General features: G+C 33.2%; 4 protein-coding genes and 1 non-coding gene across 9 annotated transcripts; 1 reads left to right on the forward strand and 4 right to left on the reverse strand.

Annotated features, from left to right (window-relative positions):
* Positions 1-76: 76 nt before the first annotated feature.
* On the reverse strand, positions 77-13,631 carry LOC111462624 (26S proteasome non-ATPase regulatory subunit 14 homolog). 2 transcript variants are annotated; one of them, XM_023106274.1, is made up of 7 exons: positions 13,626-13,631; positions 2,164-2,329; positions 1,715-1,892; positions 1,340-1,421; positions 838-1,014; positions 581-748; positions 77-507 (listed from the first exon to the last, which is right to left on the reverse strand). In XM_023106274.1, the coding sequence occupies exons 2-7, from the start codon at positions 2,303-2,305 to the stop codon at positions 316-318; spliced, it is 939 nt and encodes a 312-aa protein (XP_022962042.1). In that variant the 5' UTR covers positions 2,306-2,329; positions 13,626-13,631; the 3' UTR covers positions 77-315. The 2 variants fall into 2 exon arrangements, with proteins under 2 accessions (XP_022962042.1, XP_022962041.1); XM_023106273.1 differs by lacking the exon at positions 13,626-13,631 and having other exon boundaries at positions 2,164-2,418.
* LOC111463024 lies at positions 3,393-3,543 on the reverse strand. The gene has a single exon (XR_002713811.1). It is a non-coding gene; the product is annotated as a U4 spliceosomal RNA (small nuclear RNA).
* Positions 3,833-6,172, reverse strand: LOC111462620 (patatin-like protein 2). Its single transcript, XM_023106269.1, has 7 exons — positions 5,958-6,172; positions 5,613-5,794; positions 5,339-5,519; positions 5,076-5,240; positions 4,667-4,969; positions 4,202-4,374; positions 3,833-4,104 (listed from the first exon to the last, which is right to left on the reverse strand). The coding sequence occupies exons 1-7, from the start codon at positions 6,087-6,089 to the stop codon at positions 4,014-4,016; spliced, it is 1,227 nt and encodes a 408-aa protein (XP_022962037.1). The 5' UTR covers positions 6,090-6,172; the 3' UTR covers positions 3,833-4,013.
* On the reverse strand, positions 8,208-10,984 carry LOC111462619 (patatin-like protein 2). Of its 3 annotated transcripts, none has more exons than XM_023106267.1 (7): positions 10,748-10,984; positions 10,273-10,454; positions 9,897-10,074; positions 9,657-9,821; positions 9,140-9,442; positions 8,642-8,820; positions 8,208-8,507 (listed from the first exon to the last, which is right to left on the reverse strand). In XM_023106267.1, exons 1-7 carry the CDS (start codon positions 10,877-10,879, stop codon positions 8,402-8,404), a joined length of 1,245 nt encoding a protein of 414 aa, XP_022962035.1. In that variant the 5' UTR covers positions 10,880-10,984; the 3' UTR covers positions 8,208-8,401. The 3 variants fall into 3 exon arrangements, with proteins under 3 accessions (XP_022962035.1, XP_022962034.1, XP_022962036.1); XM_023106266.1 differs by having other exon boundaries at positions 9,897-10,077; XM_023106268.1 differs by having other exon boundaries at positions 8,209-8,507; positions 9,897-10,077; positions 10,273-10,457; positions 10,748-10,838.
* LOC111462623 (uroporphyrinogen-III synthase, chloroplastic-like) lies at positions 12,381-18,121 on the forward strand. 2 transcript variants are annotated; one of them, XM_023106272.1, is made up of 10 exons: positions 12,381-12,652; positions 13,814-13,901; positions 14,088-14,154; positions 14,885-15,000; positions 15,596-15,691; positions 16,563-16,618; positions 17,133-17,218; positions 17,365-17,499; positions 17,641-17,899; positions 17,951-18,121. In XM_023106272.1, the coding sequence occupies exons 1-9, from the start codon at positions 12,386-12,388 to the stop codon at positions 17,690-17,692; spliced, it is 963 nt and encodes a 320-aa protein (XP_022962040.1). In that variant the 5' UTR covers positions 12,381-12,385; the 3' UTR covers positions 17,693-17,899; positions 17,951-18,121. The 2 variants fall into 2 exon arrangements, with proteins under 2 accessions (XP_022962040.1, XP_022962039.1); XM_023106271.1 differs by having other exon boundaries at positions 17,641-17,895; positions 17,943-18,121.
* The last annotated feature ends 1,707 nt before the right edge of the window (positions 18,122-19,828 follow it).

The raw sequence follows: 19,828 nt of genomic DNA on the forward strand, positions 1-19,828 counted from the left end.
GTCCGTCGTTAACAACAGGAATCAATACAAGTTATACGTGGAAAGTTAAAGAAACCAAAACTAAAAAACGAGAAACTCAAAGATAAAATCAGATATCATCATATAAACCCAATAAAATCAGCATCAATCAAGTTCTAAAGTTTACCATTTCTGTCTCCATCAACAAAAAAAGGGAGATACGAATTACAATAGATCAAAACCAATAAGCATTGAAAGATCTTACATCCCGATCAGATCGCAATGGACGTGTAGCTTCTCATAGGGCGATGTTTAAATAGAGCACCTTTTAGTTGCAGGAAATAACAATGTGGAGCTTCAAAATACTACCGTGTCGAGCATTGTTCCTAACGTTTGGATGATGTTTGACGACATCAAGTTGGAGACATGTTCTTCAAGGTGTTTCTTAGCATCTTGTCTGCCCACATTTGCTATTGCGAGCTTCTCAGGGGGCAACTCATCTTCCTCCTGGACTGCTTTGTTGTACTTGATAGCCAAGTTCAGCATTTCCTGAAATCAATAAATACATCAATTAGCAGTATATTGAATAGATACCTTTCATGGTCCAAAGGACTTTGCTTACTTGAATGGTCTGCTCATTGGTTTTCGAATGGGTATCGAATCGGCGAAGTGTCAGACCATCAGTCCATTTCTTCTTGTGAAGGTTGAGCAACATCTTCTCCTCAAGCTCATTCTTCCTGTAGTTTATTGCAATCGAGTAATAGTGTCGGTTCAACCCATGGATTAACGCCTGGAAGTGATCAATGATGGTGTGAATAAGATGAACTGTGAGATAGTTGAGAAAAACTCTAAAAGGTAATTCAGTTGCTCATAACCCACTTGAATAGATGGCTTATTAAGATGCCCGAGGTTGGAAGTTGTTTGGCGTGGTTCCTGCCCAAGCATCATAGTCTGAGGGTTAATTAGTCGAAAAGCATCGATCACCACCTTCCCCTTAACACTCTGGATTGGATCCACGACCACCGCGACAGCCCTCTGATTCAGAGCCTCAAAACTCTGCAAAGCAATGTATGCTATAAATATTTGACCTCCATAATTCAATACTAATAATTAAAATATTTGATCTACTTAAAACTACAAATGGTGGCTCGCCCAACCCTCCACAAATATCTATTGATATCATTGTATTGGTTGAATTAATACACCATTTCAGAGCTAAGAAACCACATATCACAAAAAGCTGCCAACAGTGTCGTTAATAACAGTGAAGCATGAGGGCTTTGTGACAACGGTGACGCATATTAGATAGCCAACAATATTCATCGTGTGTATAAGTTTAGATGCATAATTGATGCATAAGGGATACAGTTAAAACACAAACCTGTTGTGTATTAATATCAACACCAGATAGCCAACATCCAAAACCTGGATGAGAATGATACCAACCCACGACCATCTCAGGCCTGTGAACAAAGAAATCAGCTCAGCTATCTGAACAACAAAGGACAGTATAAACTGAAAAAATATAACAAGAAGAAAGAACTTCACAAAAAAGAATAACTTTCAAAAACATGGATGGACCCGTTCCCTAGTTCAAGATACAGGATTTACAGAGTCAGAATCGAACGTGCCTTCTTAGTAATGAATAATTATAGCACGTATGCACAATATACAGACAAGCTATAATCAGATGAACCGAGTTACTGAAGTAAGAAAAGAATAACAATTAAAGAGGTCAAAGTGAGAGATGAAATACCGCCCAGTCTGTTTAAGCATATCAAGCATGTTGGTCTGAAAAACATGATCGACGGCTTCGACACTAACACCAGTACCACTTTGGGGCATGGCAAAGACGTCAACAACACGAACCGTGTACTCATCAACAAACTCTCCCAGCATCAAACCCATCACCTCCATGGGAACCCCAGCTCTTCCTAAAAATTAAACCAGACAGCTACGCGATTACAGATTCATCAAACGCCATAAAAAAATCAAATAAAATTATGGAAATGGTATTGTGATAAACCAGTAACGAGATTCGATAATCAAAAACGCCCATCAGAATTTAGGGTTTACAACTCAGACAATTATTGGAGGCAAATTATAAAGACTTATGAATGGTGCTCAAAAATCAAGCGGAGAATTAGAAGATTAAGAGTTGGAGACCGAACAATCAAGAACAATAGCAATTGTAGAATGAATTACCGTGCTTGAGCATCTTGAGGAGCGCGAGCGAGGAGATATAGACCTGCTCGGAAGAATCTAAGGTGGGGGAGTCCGGAGGAGGGTGTCCCAACGCACCACCGGCACCGGCAAACATCCTCTGAAGGCGTTCCATCCCTGACATTCGTCTATCTCTCAATTGTAGTTCCTAATCTATCACCGCCGATCTGTTAAGTACCCGGAGTTTCTTTTGCTGCAAGATAAGAATACACCGGCGCCTTTTTTTTTTTTTTTTTTTTTTTTTTATCACTAAATCAGCCGATCATGTGACTAATTTTCTTGTTGTTTCTATTTGCAATTGTGTAATTTGGATGGTATAATGTTCCACAGCAAGTTAAGCACCTCTGATATTGATGTGAGAACGTTGAAGTTCTTACTTGCTCTTCTCCGTAGCTACAAGCTTTCTGGAGTCGAAAAGGTGAAGGGATTCTGCAGAAAACTAATATCTGAAACATTGGTGATCATCTCGTGCATGAAACATCTTTATGCATCTAATGAGATGGAGGAGGTCATCTTGGAATTGGAAAAGCTTTTTATCTCAGGACCAACGGCCTCAGATGCTCTGTTATATGAATGCAAATCAGGTTTGGTTCCTTTCTTGGCAGGACTTGCACACATTAAAATGATAGAAACCGATGATAATGCAAAAAGCTGTGCTGTGTGGGAGTTATATCATATGTTATTTAAAGAGCGGCATTGGGCATTTCANTAGAAAGGTTGAAAATGTAAATTAAAAAATAATAATAATAACAATAATAAAAATAATAAACATTGTGAAATTTAAATTGAGGGCCAAAATGAAAATGGTCCAACTAGTTTTCTACCCCTACGTGGATTTCAAATATACATAAAAATATATCATCTAAATTGGTGAATTAAACTCAAAATTATAACCTCTGAAAGTTTAAACTTAGAACCTTTATCATTTTCAATTATTAAAAGCTAAAATTCTTTACATATTTGTTCAATTTATAAGCTTGTGACAAATATGAAAAACGAATGTATAAAAATGAGTAGCTTTCAAATAACTTGTTTTTTTAACAATAATTGAAATAAAGGAAGAATAATTAGAAAGAGAGAAACTAGATTATTTTCTAATTTAAAATATCATATCATTTGAAGCAATTATAAAATATTAATTTCCGGTTAGTTTCGAAAATTGAGCATTTTTATTAGGGATAAGTTTAACGCTTAGCACTGAAATATTGTAGGGCTTTACCCAAAAGGGAGCCCTTCCAGAAATTCTCGAAGGCCTAAGCCAAGCCCAGGCCTAAGAGGGGGTTTGGAAATAGTTTTCAACCAGCAATTGACGCGCCTCGGTTAGAACCTCACTAGCTGCGTCATTGCCCCAAGCGCAAAGATGACTTGCACAATTACCTAAGCTTCCATTTTAAAGCTGACCGCATGTGTTTCTTGGACACTTTTTCCGATGTGGGACGACAAATAACGCAACCATTTGATTTGAGGATACCCGCAAATAATAACTATCACTAAACAAAAATAATAAGTGAAGTAATAAAACTGAATAAATATTTGCTAAATGGTTTTTATTTATGTATATTTTTCATAAAACTTTTACATTCAAAATCACATTAAACATAAAAGACAAGTAAAAGGTAAGATAAATAAGATTAATAATTGGCTAATTATATTATTTAAACAAACCCCAGAGAAATAACAATCTTATTAATCAAATGTCACACTCAATACTTTTCTAATACATGGTGGAATTTAATGAAATAATGTAAATAAAATAAATGATGGGAGTGCTATAATATACTTTTTTGCACTCCAATTTATATTGCATATAAAATTAATTATCATGATATTAATTAAATGTCCTTATTCGACGCTGCAGCATCCTTTCCATGGGGAGACTTGGAATGGCGAAGCCTCCTTTCCGTGGACAGCACTTTTGCGAACCTGCATCATTCACATATATACGCATAAGTCTTGTAAATTATAAATGATGAAGGCGTTGAAGTAACTATATATAATTTGATGATAACATAATTTTTACCTTATGAGAGCTTGCTCGTTTGTTTCGGAATCACGAGGTTGAACGACACCCGTCTCCAAATTCACCCTCGAGACTGGCTTCTTCAACAATTTTTGACCGACCTCAACAAGATCACTCAAGTTCTTCTTCGTGGCTATGTCCACCGAGGATATAACTCCGCTCAACGTATCATCCTAACAAATTTAAATTAAATACATTATTATTTTTCTGTTGGATGATCAAAGTCTCACGTGAGCTAATTTAGAGAATGATCATAAAGTTTATAAATAAATAATTCTCTTCAATAAAATGAGGCCTTTTGGGAAGCCTAAAGCATAACCATGAGAAAGTAGACAATATCATATCATTAGGATGCTCCTCTAATGTGCGTAAACTTAGTAGTGACAATAAATTGGTAAATCCTCAAATATCTTTTCAACTGTTTTTTTCATTGGTTGATGGATATAAAATAAGAAGAAAAAAAACCTGAATTCGGAGGTAGTTTTGTTCGCAATGAAGAGCTTTAAAAATCACAGAAAGATGAAAATCCACCATATCAGAACTTGCATGAGAAAACACGTCGATGATCGGCGTGGAACCGCCGGCCGTGAGCCACTGCAACAAACCCCACTTGGCTGCCTTCTCCGACGTGTATTTCATTTCATCTTTTGGGGATCCCGTCCCCAACGATATAACTAGAAACCTCGAGTAATCTGTTACTTTTATAGCAAAGAAATCTGGGTTCCCATTCAGTGCCTCCTTTGTCACTTCACCCATAGCCAGCAAAGTCTGCAATTTTTATTTTTATTTTTATTTTTTCCAATTTTTATAGTTATATTTAAAATCTAATTTAATTCTTTTAATATAAATTATTTAGAGAAAATAATATACATACTGGATTATTAGCAGCAACGCCACCATCAACAAGGTTAAATTCCCTAACTTTACCAGTGGCGACATCCTGAGTCTTGAAGTAATGAGCAGGAAGATAAGTAGGGGCCGCTGATGTCGAAATGCATATGTCGGAGACCGCTGCATTCAAATCAGGTTTGTTCTTGACCTAGATAGGTCGTAGAAAAAAAAAATTATTCAATAAAACTACTACGATGTATCTTACGTTCATATGTCGACAAAATCGAAATACTTAAGTGTAGGAACCTCGTAGCTGGAGAAGATGGTGGGCTGAAGGAGCTTGATGTCGAAGGCAGGGATAACAACATTAGTCAAAGTTTGGTTCAATTTTGAATCTCCAAGTTTTTCCTTGACGAGCTGGTGGAGATACTTCCCATCATATTTTGGACCCATCAGGGCATTGACGATCTTTTCTATCGCCAGCGATCTGCCAAAACTCGAAGCTAAATGTTGTTATTACAAGAGAAAATGGATTAGTTTGTTTAGTATAATGTTTAAGGTTATTGTGGAATTCGCAGACCGTTTCTGGGGGAAGATTTTAGGAGAGTGATCGAGGTAGAAATCTTTGATGTCTTTAGCCGAAAACAAGGGACGGTTGTTTTCGTTGGGAGCAGTTAACATGGCTGTCACCAATCCACCGGTGCTCGTTCCAGCAATCACATCGAAATAGTCTGCAATTCTTGCATCCTCACCGTCCAATTTCTACACACCATATGAACATTAATCAACTCAAAAATCTTACATTTATTAATTTTTAATATTCTACTGTCACGTGTGTATTTAATACTTCATTAGTAACGAGTATTATGATTAATAGTTAACTAACTTGGAAACCATGGAAATAGTTAGAAATTACGCATGGTACCTGAAGTTCAGACTCCAAGAAATTGAGGATGGTTCCGGGGATGAGCCCTCGGATTCCACCTCCATCGATACTCAACACCGTGATAAGGTTTCCAAAAGTTGGAGGCTGCAGAGGAACATTTGTTGAATCCATAAATAAATATACAAAAATCAAGGAACTTGGATTGAAAAACTAAGGTGTTTGCTTTTGCAAGTATATCTGCACTGCTAGAAGGATTTGAGAGCAAATATCTACAATTCTATCCTTTTGGGGGCATTGTATTGAGGTATTTATAGAATTCCTTTGGGTTGAAATATTTAAGAATATATTTAAAAATATTTATTTCTCAATAGTTACCGTATATATATCATATTTAACTATTTATTATAAATAAATATTTTATATAATTGAGAATATTTAACTCAGTATACCCAAAGTACCATATTTGATCATTTATTCAAGGTAAATATCTAGGTATCTAGGTATCCTTTATTCAAAGCAGATATTTACCTTTTTTATTATACACGATGTTTGCCTTCCATTACTTTATTATAGGCTATATTTGTCTTCCATTGTTATCGTAGGTATCATATTCGATAAAATACAAATATCTTGTATCAATACATTATTATTTCCTTATTTATTTAGTTCTATAAATACAAATGGATAAGCTTCCAACTCGGTCATGCAGCCACTACCCTTTTAGCAGCCGCTTATATTTATCTTCTTGGTCTTTCCCAAGTACAAGTTATCAATATAAATAATTATAAGCAGCTTTCCTTTCGTTAATTAATTCATTAAAACTTTAGTACATAACACAATTTTAATATCAAAAATATGAAAATTATATGCATCATAGCTTAATAAAGTTTTGACTCTTAAATGGCACGTTCTAAAAACTAATTAATTTACACCTTAATTTAGTTACAATATAATAATATGATTCGTGTACGAAACAAATTCCAGAATAATTGGAATATGGTGGATTAAATAATTAATTTCAATTTTCTTAGCTAGTTGTGCTAATCCTTAGAGAGAGTATAAAATTATATTTAAAATAAATAAAAAAGGGTTAGAAAATGGGCCAAGTTGGGTACTTAGAAAAATCAACTTTAAGGAGACTTGAATTTATTACGTTCGATTATCGTTCTGCAATTTCTGGTCTTATTCAACTTCAAAGCTCAACCCAATTATTTTAATATTGGAACAATAAAAAAATATTATATTGACTCAATCGATATGTTGAAATTATAATTATTTATCACGGACGCAAGCTTTGCGTGCACAACGATATAAACGACTATCTTTTCCTTATGATTGGGTTCAAAATAAATTTAATTATTTAATAATATTATCGGATTAATTTGATTTAAAAAAAAACAAAAAAAAACTCTTATATCAATGATATGACAATATTTATGATCATGTGTTCGAGCAAGAAGATATAAAATCTAAAAAAAGATACAAAAATATGAACCAACCTTAAGAAACATAACATGACAATCAATATTCATATAATTTTATTCTAAAGGATCAAACGATTTAAAAAATAAGAAATATTGAAAATAAATTCACTCAAAAAGCCGTCGTATGTTTATATCAAATTCAATCTAAAAAATAGTTTCTTTAGCAAATTAATGATTTTAAATTAGTCTAAATCTTATCTTTACTTTTTGTTGGTCAATTCAAACATAAGTATTCTAAATATGGGTCAGATTTCAATCTAGGAATGAGGCGCATACCTCGTGGATTATTGTTGTTATTTTTAATTATTATTTTAAAGTTGAAACTATAAGTTAAAAAGACAAAAGAAAAAAAGAAAAAAAAGTATATTATTAAAATAATAGATTCCAGCTCGCATCACAAAAAGCCATCAGCTATCATCATGAACCAAATGGCTGCCTTGTCGTTTTCTCCTTAATCGCTTTTATTATCGACCGTACTATGATTATCCAACGGTCTAAATTGTTGCTTATGTTTTTCATTTTATTAGATCCAATAACACAAATAACCACGTTTAAATTAGGTTTTCTAAATCAATAATTTAAAACGAGGGAATTAGAAATTAGAGATTGACTCCCGAATGGACCAGGAACACATGATCTCTCGAACTTATCTAGTTGTATTATTTAATTTAACCAAACTTTTTTTCTTTTTGTTTATTACGAAACGACCAAAAATTATACTTTAATTGTTACGTATAAAGCAATTTAAATTTTATATGATTGTAACATACCTGGACCTTTATAAAATGGAACCATATGATACATAAAATTAGTTAAAACTTGACCAAGATGAAATTATTCCAACAAGTAAACAGGATTACCACCCTAAATGACACACCATTCCTATGAAATAACTACATTTATCTTTAACTATTTTCCTAAAATTCATAATAATAATCTAAAGTTTTCAGACATGTGAGAAAAATATGAGAAATATTCTAAAGAAATGGAAATCTAAATTCAGGTGGCCGGAGATGCATTATTTTCCAATTTCAAGGCGGCAGCTCTTCCTTGAGGGGACCTTGCATGGCGGAGCCGCCTCTCTTCAGACAGCAACTTGGCGAATCTGCATAAGATGACCCATTCGTCAGCAGTAATTAAAAGCAAATTTTAAGACATTTTTCTTCATTGAAAAAAAAAAAAAAAAAAAAAAAGAAGAGAGAGAGAATTAAAGGGGTTTTAATTTAATTTAATTCTTGCCTTATAAGGGCTTGTTCATTTGTTTCTGAATTTGAAATACAATCCTCAAAGATCCCCGTCTCCAGATTCACCCTTGAAACTGGCTTCTTCAATAACCCTTCTCCGACCTTCACGAGATCATTGAGATTCTTTTGTGTAGCCACATCCACCGAAGCCACCTTGCCGCTCAATGTATCATCCTGTGTAATTTGTAAAAGCTAACGTTTAAGATAAGTATATACAAGTAAGTTCATCTTGTAATTTATTCTTAAATTTTTTAATAAATTTTGTATATATACAAGTATATACAAATTAATGTATTACCAATTAGATTTGAAATGACATTATTTTAACATGGTTGACCGACAAGTAATATATTTATTTAAATTAGTTGACAATGATGTAAATCAACCTTACCATAAAAAATAAAAAAAAATTAACTGTTGTTAAAATTAAGTAAAAATAGAAAAAAATTAATTTAATTTGAATGAATAGGGAAAAAGAAGGAAATAAGTGAACCTGAATGCGAAGGTAGTTTTGTTCGCAACGAAGGGCTTGAAAAATGACAGAAAGGTGAAGATCCACCATATCAGAGCTTGCTCGAGAAAACACGTCGATTATTGGGGTGGAGCCGCCGTTAGTTAACCAGTCCAACATCCCCCACTCCGCCGCTTGCTCCGCCGTGTATTTCATTTCCGACTTCGGAGCTCCGGTTCCCAACGATATGACCAAAAACCTTCTGTAGTCCATTGGCTTTATAGCATAGAAGTCTGGATTTTCTTTTATCACCTCCTTCGTCACTTCTCCAATTGCCACCAACGTCTAATTTCATTTCACAAAAATGCTTTTTAACTATGAAAAATAATTTAATTATCATTTTTGTTTAAATAAATATTTCTACTTCTTGTATTTATTCGTGGTTTGAATATTTGGTTAATAAAGAGAAAACCATGGTAAAAATAATCAGAAATTTAAATAATAAAAAACTAAAAGCGATCTCTACTCCCTCTTCATAGATCTATAGTGAGTAATTTACCGGATTGTTTGCAGCAACGCCGCCGTCTATTAGGTTAAACTCTCTCGTTTTTTGAGTAGCAGTGGCCTCAATTTTGAAGTGATGCGCCGGAAGAAAAGTGGGGGCCGCCGAAGTAGAAATGCAAATATCCGACAAGTAAGCATCCAACGATGGATTATTCTTCATCTGAAACATGGACCAAATCTAAAATCTCTAATAACAAAAAATAAGGTAAAAAAATAAAAATAAAAAATTAATTACCTCGTAGGTAGAAAATATGGTGGGCTGAAGGAGCTTAATATCAAACGTCGGGATCACCACCTTAGTCAACGTTTGGTGTAACTTTATATCACCAAGCTTTTCCTTTACAAGTTTGTGGAGATATTCCCCGTCGTATTTTGGACCAGACAATAATTTCACTATTCTTCCTATTGGCCACCTTCTGTCCCATTTTCAAATATCCATAGATTAAATTTAATTTCGTGTCTTAATTACATCATTACCATTTATTTTCAAGTTTATTAGCAAACTTGTGAGATAATTTAATCAAACTATGGGTTATATTCATTCTTAAATTGTTGGGACTACGTTAAACTAAATTAAATCTATGTTTACGTCTTGTTTTAGAATAAATTACCTGATTTGGGGAAAGATTTTAGGACAGTGATCGAGGTAGAATTGTTTGATATTTTTAGCAGAAAACAGGGGACGATTGTTTTCGTCTGGTGCTGCTAGCATAGCCGTCACAAGTCCTCCAGTGCTTGTCCCAGCAATGACATCAAAGTAATCTGCAATTCTTGCCTCTTCACCGTCTAATTTCTACTACCATAATAATATCCTAAAGTTATTAGCAACAAATAATACTTCCCGTTTCCAAACACGATTTATTTTTAGGCATATTCTTTCATTATTTTGGATACTTGTTCCTATATGGCCTATTTAACCTATGGCCAAATAAATTCCATTTAGAATTAATGATTCAATTTGACAAATCCATAAACAAATGCCCAAAACATTAGTCCTAACAAGAGATGATCATTTATAAAACACAAGTATACGACTATATATGAATCTTACCAACTAAGTTGATATAATGCAACATATAATGGTACCTGAAGTTCAGACTCGAGAAAATCAATAATAATTCCTGGAATGATTCCTCTAATTCCACCTCCATCAATACTCAGAATTGTAATAAGGTTACCAAAAGTCGGAGGTTGGAATGGCACAATTATCGCTTCCATGACTACTGAACGGTAAATAAAAACAAAGTTTTTAGTCTTCGTCGAAAGAACTCTGATGAAGAAGAGAAACTCTTAGAAAGAAGACTCCAATCCTTTTGAGAAAGCTCTCTAAGGGCCTAAGAAAGTATTTTTTTCACCTTTTTTGAGTTTGTGTATATTTTTTGATACTTCCATGGGCAATTTATAGACATTACCAACTCCCTTTTGAACCATTATTTGGCTTTGGGGATATGCAAAATGACAAAGCATGGAAAGATTAGCGTTGTAAACCTCTCCTTTTTCAACACGTGGACCAATAGAGTATTTTGTAGAAATGTCAAAATTGCATTTCAACTTGGGTTGTCTCTTTCGTCATTAACATGTGAAAATTAATAAAAGCATCAAAATCCCATCCCATCCCATGCAACATTTTATATATAGCTCCTATGCAATCACATTTCAACATTCTTAAGTTAATGTTTTTGAAATTTTTTGTTTGAGAGTAATTTGGAATTTTTTTTCAAATTGTGTTTGTTAGATGAATACGACTCTTCACAAGTATGATATTGTCCATTTTAAGCATAAACTCTCATGACTTTGCTTTGAGCTCCTCCAAAAGGTCTCATACCAATGGAGATAGTATTCCAACACCCCCTCGAACAAAGTATGCCTCCCCTTAATTGAGGCTAGACTCCTTTTGTTTTGGAGCCTTAGTCATTTTTTACTATGCCTACTTCTTTCCTTTTGGAGTTATTTGTTCAACATGTGAGGATTCTATTGATATGGCTAAGTTAGGGCATAACTCTAATACCGTGTTAGGTGAACACGACTTTTCACACGGGTATGATATTGTTCACTTTGAACATAACCTCTTGTGACTTTGGTTTGGGCTTCTCCAAAAGAACTCATGTAATCTTGAATTAATTTTCTCTCTATCTTCAAATTTTCAAACATTATGTTAGACAACTGTTTTTTTTATATATATATAATTTTTGTATTTCTTATTCTCATTTTTAAGAAAATTTTGCAAAATTGATAATTTTTTTTAAAAAGAAAGGTATTTTTCTTTCCTATTTCCTAATTTTAAACAAATATAAGTGAAGTATTGTTTTATTATTGTTTTTACATCCATGATGTACGGTAAAGAGACTCACCGCAGGGCCTGGCCCGAAGATTCTGAGCTGGCATGTGTTCCAATTTCAGGACGCATTCCCACCCTATGGTTCGGCGGGCAATTAGGACGCAAATCAAAAAGCAATCGACAATCTTCTTAATTTTAATTTCTTAAATTAATAATCTCAATTTTTTTTTTTTTATTAATTAAAAAATGTTCTGAATCCGAGCGGTCCACTCTTAATCGTCGTAATATCCTCCATTTGATGGGAAAAATTGGATGTGGTCCCACGTATCGTAATTACGATAAAGAGAAACATTTCCACCAATGAGAAGATGCAACGTGGCGGAAAATCCACCTTTAAATAGTGAGAATATTTGGATTAATTAATTTTTGGGTCATTGAGTTTTATTATGTCAACATCTGGCGCCGTCTCAGTTTGTTCATCTCCCCTCCCCATGGCTCCAGTTTCTCTCTCTTCTTTCTCCCATACGCCTTCTGTTGTTCCTTCGCCTTGTCTACTACAGCTTTACCGGCGAATCTTACTTCCTCGCAGAACGCTTGCCTGTTTCTCCTCCACTTTGACTTCTTCTGCTTCGATCACGTCTTCGTCAATTTCGGCGCCAAAAGTAGTGGTTACCAGAGAGCGCGGCAAGAACGGGAAGCTCATCGATGCTCTGGTAAATTTTCGTTCCTCTCGATTTTGTAATCAGAGGATGTTTTGTTCAGATTGTTGATTTATCTTTTGATTCCTCGAGCCTTTTTTTTGCTTTGTTCTCGTTCGCCAGTTTGATTCTCATTCTACTTAGGCAGTGTGTTAATCTCTTATATACATGTGATGCATCGATTTGTAAGTCGACGCGTTTGACTAAATGTTGGAATGAATGCTGGTTGTTCGAGTCTTTTGATTAATTGTTGCCTTCTCATGTTCTTCACCGATTTTCTAGATCTTTCCGAAAATGTTAATCATTTTGAGACTCATTACTACCTTTACATCTGCTGGAATATTGTTGTTATTGTCTTTTTGGAGAAGATGAGGAATGTGCACTTTAGTGAACGTTTCTTGCCGCTGAAGTAAATTAGAACTGTAATAGTTTGTAAGTTCCAATGTAGTTTCTGTTTTCCAAAAATTAAAATGTCTTTTACCATCAGTTGTAAGATAAGAACGCCTCTAACATCAAATGTGCTGATCTATACTCGAAAGTAGCCTCAATATGAGTTTAAGGTCAGTGCTTAGGTATATTATCAGAACTATATTGAACCATTCCATCGCTGCATGCGGTGGTAAATTTCTTGTTAATCTCAGTTCTTTTTTTTTCATACAATAGCTTATTCGTAATAGCTGCTCTGCATTGTTGATTTTAGGAAGCGTTGATATTAAGAATATTGTTCTTTTTTATTGGATGCGTATAGTACTTTCGTGGTGATTAGTGCTTCAACAGGTACTATGAATCCTGTTCATTGCTTAGTCTCTCGTAGTATTTCATCCAGGAAACCGATCTATTGCTTCAATCAAGAATAGGTAGGGTAGGATGGAGATTAGACATGATGTTTTATCTTGAACTTTTGTCCATTATCATCCACTAATGGATGAATATTTCTGACATGGACATATTTGTTACATAACTTAAAGTTACTGATGTTTTACTCTACATACCATTGCTTCTCTCCTTAATTTCCTTTTTTTTTTCCTAAAAAACATTCCTCGACTATTCTTTAACAAACCTCCTGTGAAGGTAAAATAATAGATATTTTTGCGTGGATGAGCAAGCTACAATCAAATCTATGAAGTTTGAAAGCAATATAAACCAGACTATTGATATTTCTGATGTTGATCGCAGGCAAGACATGGAATAAACTGTTTGGAGCTTCCCCTCATTCAACACAGTCAAGGACCTGACTTGAATAGGTTACACTCTGTACTTAGTGGTACGTCCTTCAGGATTGGTTTTCTCTTCTCGCTCTCCTCAAAATCTCACTATCCTCGTTCAACTGATTCTTTCTATCTCAAATGCACGCCTATATTTATTAGTAATTTTCAATGTACCACAGAATATTTGGAAGACTATTAATTGGCACAACCGTTTACAATCTTCTTTCCCTCTTCATTAACAGATTCTGTATTTGATTGGATCATTATAACCTCCCCTGAAGCTGGCTTGGTGTTCCTACAGGCATGGAAGTAAGGGTTAGAACTAACTCACTGGACTCTCACCATTCTTGTATGTCACACAATTTCATATGTCAAAAAAAAAAAAAAAAAAAAAAATTGACAGTTGCTAGTTTCATAGAACTTTGAAAGGTTTGAAGTTTCATGAGTTTATTAAAAATATGTTTTGAATATTTTTCCTATTTAATTTATCAGCATTTGCATACAACTTGTTTTCTTTGTAGAGAATGTTAGGACTTCAAGAAATTCATACTCATCATACTAGTTGGTCAACTTGGTCTAGTGCTTTAGAATTTGTTGAGTAATGGATGGTTTGTTTCGAGTTACACGTGATACAATACAACCGAAGGAAACATCATATTACCATTTGATAATGTAAATTATTATATTAATGCCATTGGATAAATTATATTTTACAACATTAAATGCGTTGTTAGGACCTTTTTTCTTTAACCTGTATGTGGCTGTACGGTACATGAGCTATATCATTCTCTTTGAAATGTATTGTTGGTCAAGTGAGGCAAAACGTGTTTTTGAATTTTGTTTTATTGCTGGTCACCTCTTTCTTGCTGCTGAATAGTAATTTGCATAGTTGGTTATATATAATCATGATCCACAGTGCACTTTTTTTACAAATGACGAGCACAAACTCAAGATTGATTGATACTTTCCCATCATGTGTTCCATTAAAGCTGCTTTAGGTCGTCCTTGAGTGACACCTTCACATTATTTTGTTCCTTAGGGACGCCGGAATGCCAAAAGTTAGAATAGGTGTTGTTGGAGCTGGTACAGCTAACATTTTTGACGAAGTGTTGCAATCATCAAACTTACTTGAAGTGGCGTTTGCACCCTCAAAAGGTAAGATGTATGTCAAAATCAAGTCTCGTGCATGATGCACATATATTCATTATTTGTGGATTGCATTTGTTTGCATGATGTTAACATTTTTAGCTATATCATTTACCTACTGTCTTAAGTCAAATAAGATGATGAAAAGATCTCAAGAAAGACAGTGAAGTAGTATGGCACATCAGAACTATCAAAACAACTCCAAATAAATATGTCAAATGAATTAGATATTATTCGTGCCGGAAATTTTTATTCTTAAATCCTCACTCTGTTATGAACGTTGTTGAACAATCACAATTTGTCAGGGGTATTTGTATCTTCGCAGCAGGCTTTTCTTTTCTTTTCTTTTCTTTTCTTTTTGAGAGAACATAGACGATTTATTATTCAATGTGTGTATACATTTGGATTTGATTAGAGTAAGAATCCTTATACAAAGATGCGTGGCTGTCCTACATATCTGTTGTTTATTATTATTCTTATTCTTATTATTGTTAGTATGATGATGATGATGATGATGATGATGATGGTGATGATGATTATTATTTGTTAGGATGTTGTCCTGCACATACATAATTTGAAATATTTGTCCAATTATCTATTTCAGCAATAGGCAAGGTCTTGGCTTCCGAGCTTCCGAAGTTAGGGAATACAAAATGCAGTGTCTTATATCCTGCTTCTACCAAAGCAAGCAATGATATTGGTATGCAACGTACTTTTTTTCTTTTACACTCTTGAGAGTTATTTTCATTAGATAGAGTGGAAACAATGATCTTTCTTTTCTCTCTTTTTTTTTTCTTTTTTTTTTTTCCTTTCTCATGCAATAACTATAAGAAATTTTATTTGAACTGGAATTATTGCTACTAAATTGTTGCTTGTGGCTTGCAGCTATCAATAGTTTAAGGTTTACTTGATTAGCCACTCTTTGTGATAAGTCCAGTTTTACTTGGACCAGTAAAACCTAATTTCCACAGCTGAAAATTCAAAATACTTTGAATTAGATTAATAACATTTTAATGACACTCCCTCAAATCAAGTACTGACATCTCTTTACTTTTGATTCATGTAAAATAAAAACACAAAATACGAACAATGTGAATAATTGCCAGGTTGTTTATGTTCTAATCACTTAAAAAATAGGGAACTTTTGTTCCGAAGAAATCTAAGGAAGAGGAAGTTATTTATTGAAGTACTTTAAATTTCAGAGATAGTGGTGCCTGAAACTAGATGCTGACTCTTGTTGCTTAAGTCAATACTTTTTCCTTTCTAGCAATATTTCATATTTCGTAAACTGTCATCACTCTTTGTGGTAGATAGTATATATTGTTTGCATATATATTTTCCTCCTTTTATGCAAACTGTAGCAGATATCTGATATTCATGTCAAGTGATTTGTTTGCAAGTATATAGTAGCGGGCTTTTATCTGCTACTCACTTTTTTTTTTTTCAAAAATAAAGTTTTAGTATTTGGTGGTCTCACTGTTGCACCGTAGTGTTGTTCCGTCTATTATAACTAAAAGCAAAATAATGGCTTTTAGAAATAACCTTGGTACCCGTCTTTGCTATCTGTACAGAGGAAGGCCTTTCAAATCGTGGATTTGAGGTCATGAGGCTCAACACCTATACTACGGTAAAGTATTCATGTGCCTTAGTATAACACCGAAAATTTAAAGATGAACCACCCTGATTCAACATTGCATGCGTTTTTTAGAGGTGTATACATCTGCTTGATCTTGAGTGAAGTTAATAAATATCATTTACTACGCCAATCTAGAGGGAATCAGTAAAGCGAGTTACAGCATTACTAATGATAGATGCTTAAAAGAACTATATATGGGACTTTCTTTAAGTGTATAGCGGGAATCCTTGGGACAATTAGCTGTCATTGGGGAAAGAGATTTGTGGAAGATACTCGGCGAACCCGTACCTAGCGTATAGGAGAAATTTACAAGGAAATTGTGAACTGCACAACTAATTAAAAAATTCAAATTAAATTGAATTACATCGAGTGCGTAATATATATTGCCTTCCAGGAGTAGTCTTGAATCAGAATACCTTGTTCCCTGCACCATTCTCTTAGTAACCTTGACAGGCTATGTGAAACATTACGGTCCACTCAAACATTATTGATTGGTACCTTTCAGTCACCTGTTGATTATGTTGATCAATTCATTCTCGAGCAAGCACGTTCATTGCCTGTTGTCACAGTGGCTTCACCTTCTGCAATTCGGTATGAACTGTTTTTTTCCTTTTTCTTTTTTGCATGTCTCACTTTTGACTATTTGATTACTTTAGTTTTCTCATCCGGGGGAGAGAGAATTGTAATGTTAATTTTTTTGCTCTATCTTGGCATTGATCATTTATCTGTCGCAACAGCGCATGGGTCAACCTTATTTCCGAGCCGAAGGAGTGGGAAAAATCACTTGCCTGTATTGGGGAAACAACTGCAGCAGCCGCAAAAAGATTAGGATTGAAAAACATATACTACCCCAAGAATCCTGGATTGGAAGGGTAACTTGTTCCGTACTTCCAACTTAACAATCATCTGTTGATGCATTTCTTTTCTTAGTTCAGATTCCATGCTTAACAGTCTTTTCAATAGATCGAATATATTGACTGCTGAATCTACAAATTATGATAACTGGGATGCAGGTGGGTTGACAGTATATTGGAAGCGCTAAGATCAGAAGCTCAAGTTGTTTGATCAAAGCATCTCAAACATCAGGTCGTCATGGAATGATCACTGTCCATTTGCCCGAGTTCTTCGAGGTTAGTCAAACGGAACTTTTCTCAGATAATTAATGAACATTTTGGTTCTAGTCTCTTTATTGTTAATAGAATGCAATTTGTAAATTCTCAATGAATAGGATAGGTCCGTGTAGTAAAAAAGAAAAAAAAAAAAGAGAGGTCCGTGTAGTAAAGAAGAAGAAGAAAAAAAAAAAAAAGAGAGAGAGTATGAGAGATGTATCGCTCCATTGTCCAATGTCCAATTTTCTTTCTTTTGTTTTTCCTCTCAACTTTGGTTTTAAGAAATTAAGTTCAGTAGCTCCAACTAATAAAGTGGCCACGAACTGTTTGTAGTTCACCATCCAAATTAATTGCAAGATTCCTGCAGCACAGCAGCCTTCCGTTACAATTAAGACTTTTGGGCTATAAAATTACGATCCTAGAATTTTAAAATGTCTTTAATTTTATGTTCAGCATGTTTATGAATTTTTAAAAACATTGAATAAGTCACAATTCCTAATGGATATATTTTTTTCAACTTAGTACCGTTGTATTTGAAGTTTCTATCTAGTTATGACGTATTTACATTTTTTTAATTTAATTCATTACTAAGGGTGAATGTTAGTTAAAATGAATTGATGATGAATTATATAAAATAATACTTAGGGACTTATTAGAAATTTGGAGAAATAAATAGAAATTTTGTTATTTTTATCCTCTAAAGTTTAACTAAGTCAATACAAGTAGGTTAATAGTTTCAACCTCACTGAAAATGAATAACTAAATTAAAAGATATTAAAATATAAGAGATTATATTAAAAAAATTAAATAATAGGACCTAAATTATATAAAAAAAAAAAGCTCTTTAAGAACTCGAGACTAAAATATATATGAAGCTTGAAATTTAATTTCTCATCGTTGTTTCCTCAATATCTTGACAGTAATGTTTATCTTCCAGCAAAAACTATTTGGATTCTTTGAAAATTTCCAATAACAATAACAAATGTTTAAAAACCAATTTTTTAATTAGACTTGGAATGTTGCAAATATTTTTAAAATTTTCAAAAATAAAAAACAATATTTGAAATTTTGACTTATTCAATGTTTTTAAAAATTAATATTTGAAATATTAATATCCAATTAATATTTGAGATATTGAAATATTGAAAATTTTGTCAGTATTCACCTAAATTTTTCTTAAAGTTAAATTTCAAAAACAAAAACAAGTTTGTAAAAATTAGAGTTCCATTTGTTTGTTTTATTACCACTTCTTTATCATATTTTTATCTTTTCTTTTAACTGAATTCGTAGTTATAGAAAACCGAAAACAAATTTCTGAAAGCTCATTTTTTTATTTAAAAAGTAGATATAAACCAAAAAAATCAATAAGTAGAAATAGTATATGTAAGCTTAATTAAAAAAAAAAAAACTAATAGTTTTCAAAACTTGACTTTACATTTTGAAAATACAACTAAAAAAGTCAATAAACAAAGGAAACAATCAGTGTAAATAGTGTCTATGAAATTAATTTTTAAAGAAGCAAAAACTAAAAAAACTAAAAGCAAAATACAGATGAAAACTTCAATTATTAATAAAATTCACCGATGTATATAAATTGAAAATAGGACTCTATCCAATACAAAATTCAATTTTATGTTTAAAGGATTTATTAACCTTAAAAAAGAATATTGAATTGGAGACCCTACAGATTTTTTAGACCAAATAAATAAATAAATAAAATTTAAATTTAAAGCTGTTCAAACATCTACACGGCATTCACGGTACTACACAATATATCAATTATATTAAAATTTAAACGTTCATTTTGCAACTTTTCTTTCTCCTTAATAACATCCATTTTCTGTTTGTTAAAAAATTAATTATGTTATGCTATGGAGTCTTATTGCAACTTCTCATTCATAACCTTAATTATAATCAATCATCATCGACCAACGAAATACAAAAGCTAATCTTAGAATCTATATAATATACGTTAAAATTGGCATTATTAGTTTAGGAGATTTACCTTGCGTGAAGATCACAGTCGTGCAATCCAACCTGATCAATGTGCAAAAAAAAAAAAAAAAAAAAAAAAAAAAAAAAAAAAAAAAAA

Source organism: Cucurbita moschata, unplaced genomic scaffold, assembly GCF_002738365.1.
Source record: "Cucurbita moschata cultivar Rifu unplaced genomic scaffold, Cmos_1.0 Cmo_Scf00027, whole genome shotgun sequence".
Lineage (NCBI taxonomy): Eukaryota > Viridiplantae > Streptophyta > Magnoliopsida > Cucurbitales > Cucurbitaceae > Cucurbita > Cucurbita moschata.

Excerpts from the sequence above, each read along its gene's own strand:
- LOC111462623 (XM_023106272.1), top strand. The coding sequence starts at position 12,386 with ATGTCAACATCTGGCGCCGTCTCAGTTTGTTCATCTCCCCTCCCCATG. Across the intron at positions 15,001-15,595 it reads GGCGTTTGCACCCTCAAAAG|CAATAGGCAAGGTCTTGGCT; the intron begins GTAAGATGTATG and ends TATCTATTTCAG. Across the intron at positions 17,500-17,640 it reads AAGAATCCTGGATTGGAAGG|GTGGGTTGACAGTATATTGG; the intron begins GTAACTTGTTCC and ends ACTGGGATGCAG.
- LOC111462620 (XM_023106269.1), bottom strand. The coding sequence starts at position 6,089 with ATGGATTCAACAAATGTTCCTCTGCAGCCTCCAACTTTTGGAAACCTT. Across the intron at positions 5,795-5,957 it reads TCTTGGAGTCTGAACTTCAG|AAATTGGACGGTGAGGATGC; the intron begins GTACCATGCGTA and ends TATGGTGTGTAG. Across the intron at positions 4,375-4,666 it reads AAAACTACCTCCGAATTCAG|GATGATACGTTGAGCGGAGT; the intron begins GTTTTTTTTCTT and ends TAAATTTGTTAG.
- LOC111462624 (XM_023106274.1), bottom strand. The coding sequence starts at position 2,305 with ATGTCAGGGATGGAACGCCTTCAGAGGATGTTTGCCGGTGCCGGTGGT. Across the intron at positions 1,422-1,714 it reads ATGCTTAAACAGACTGGGCG|GCCTGAGATGGTCGTGGGTT; the intron begins GTATTTCATCTC and ends CTTTGTTCACAG. Across the intron at positions 1,015-1,339 it reads TTGATATTAATACACAACAG|AGTTTTGAGGCTCTGAATCA; the intron begins GTTTGTGTTTTA and ends ATTGCTTTGCAG.
- LOC111462619 (XM_023106266.1), bottom strand. The coding sequence starts at position 10,879 with ATGGAAGCGATAATTGTGCCATTCCAACCTCCGACTTTTGGTAACCTT. Across the intron at positions 10,455-10,747 it reads TTCTCGAGTCTGAACTTCAG|AAATTAGACGGTGAAGAGGC; the intron begins GTACCATTATAT and ends TTATGGTAGTAG. Across the intron at positions 8,508-8,641 it reads AATGAACAAGCCCTTATAAG|ATTCGCCAAGTTGCTGTCTG; the intron begins GCAAGAATTAAA and ends CATCTTATGCAG.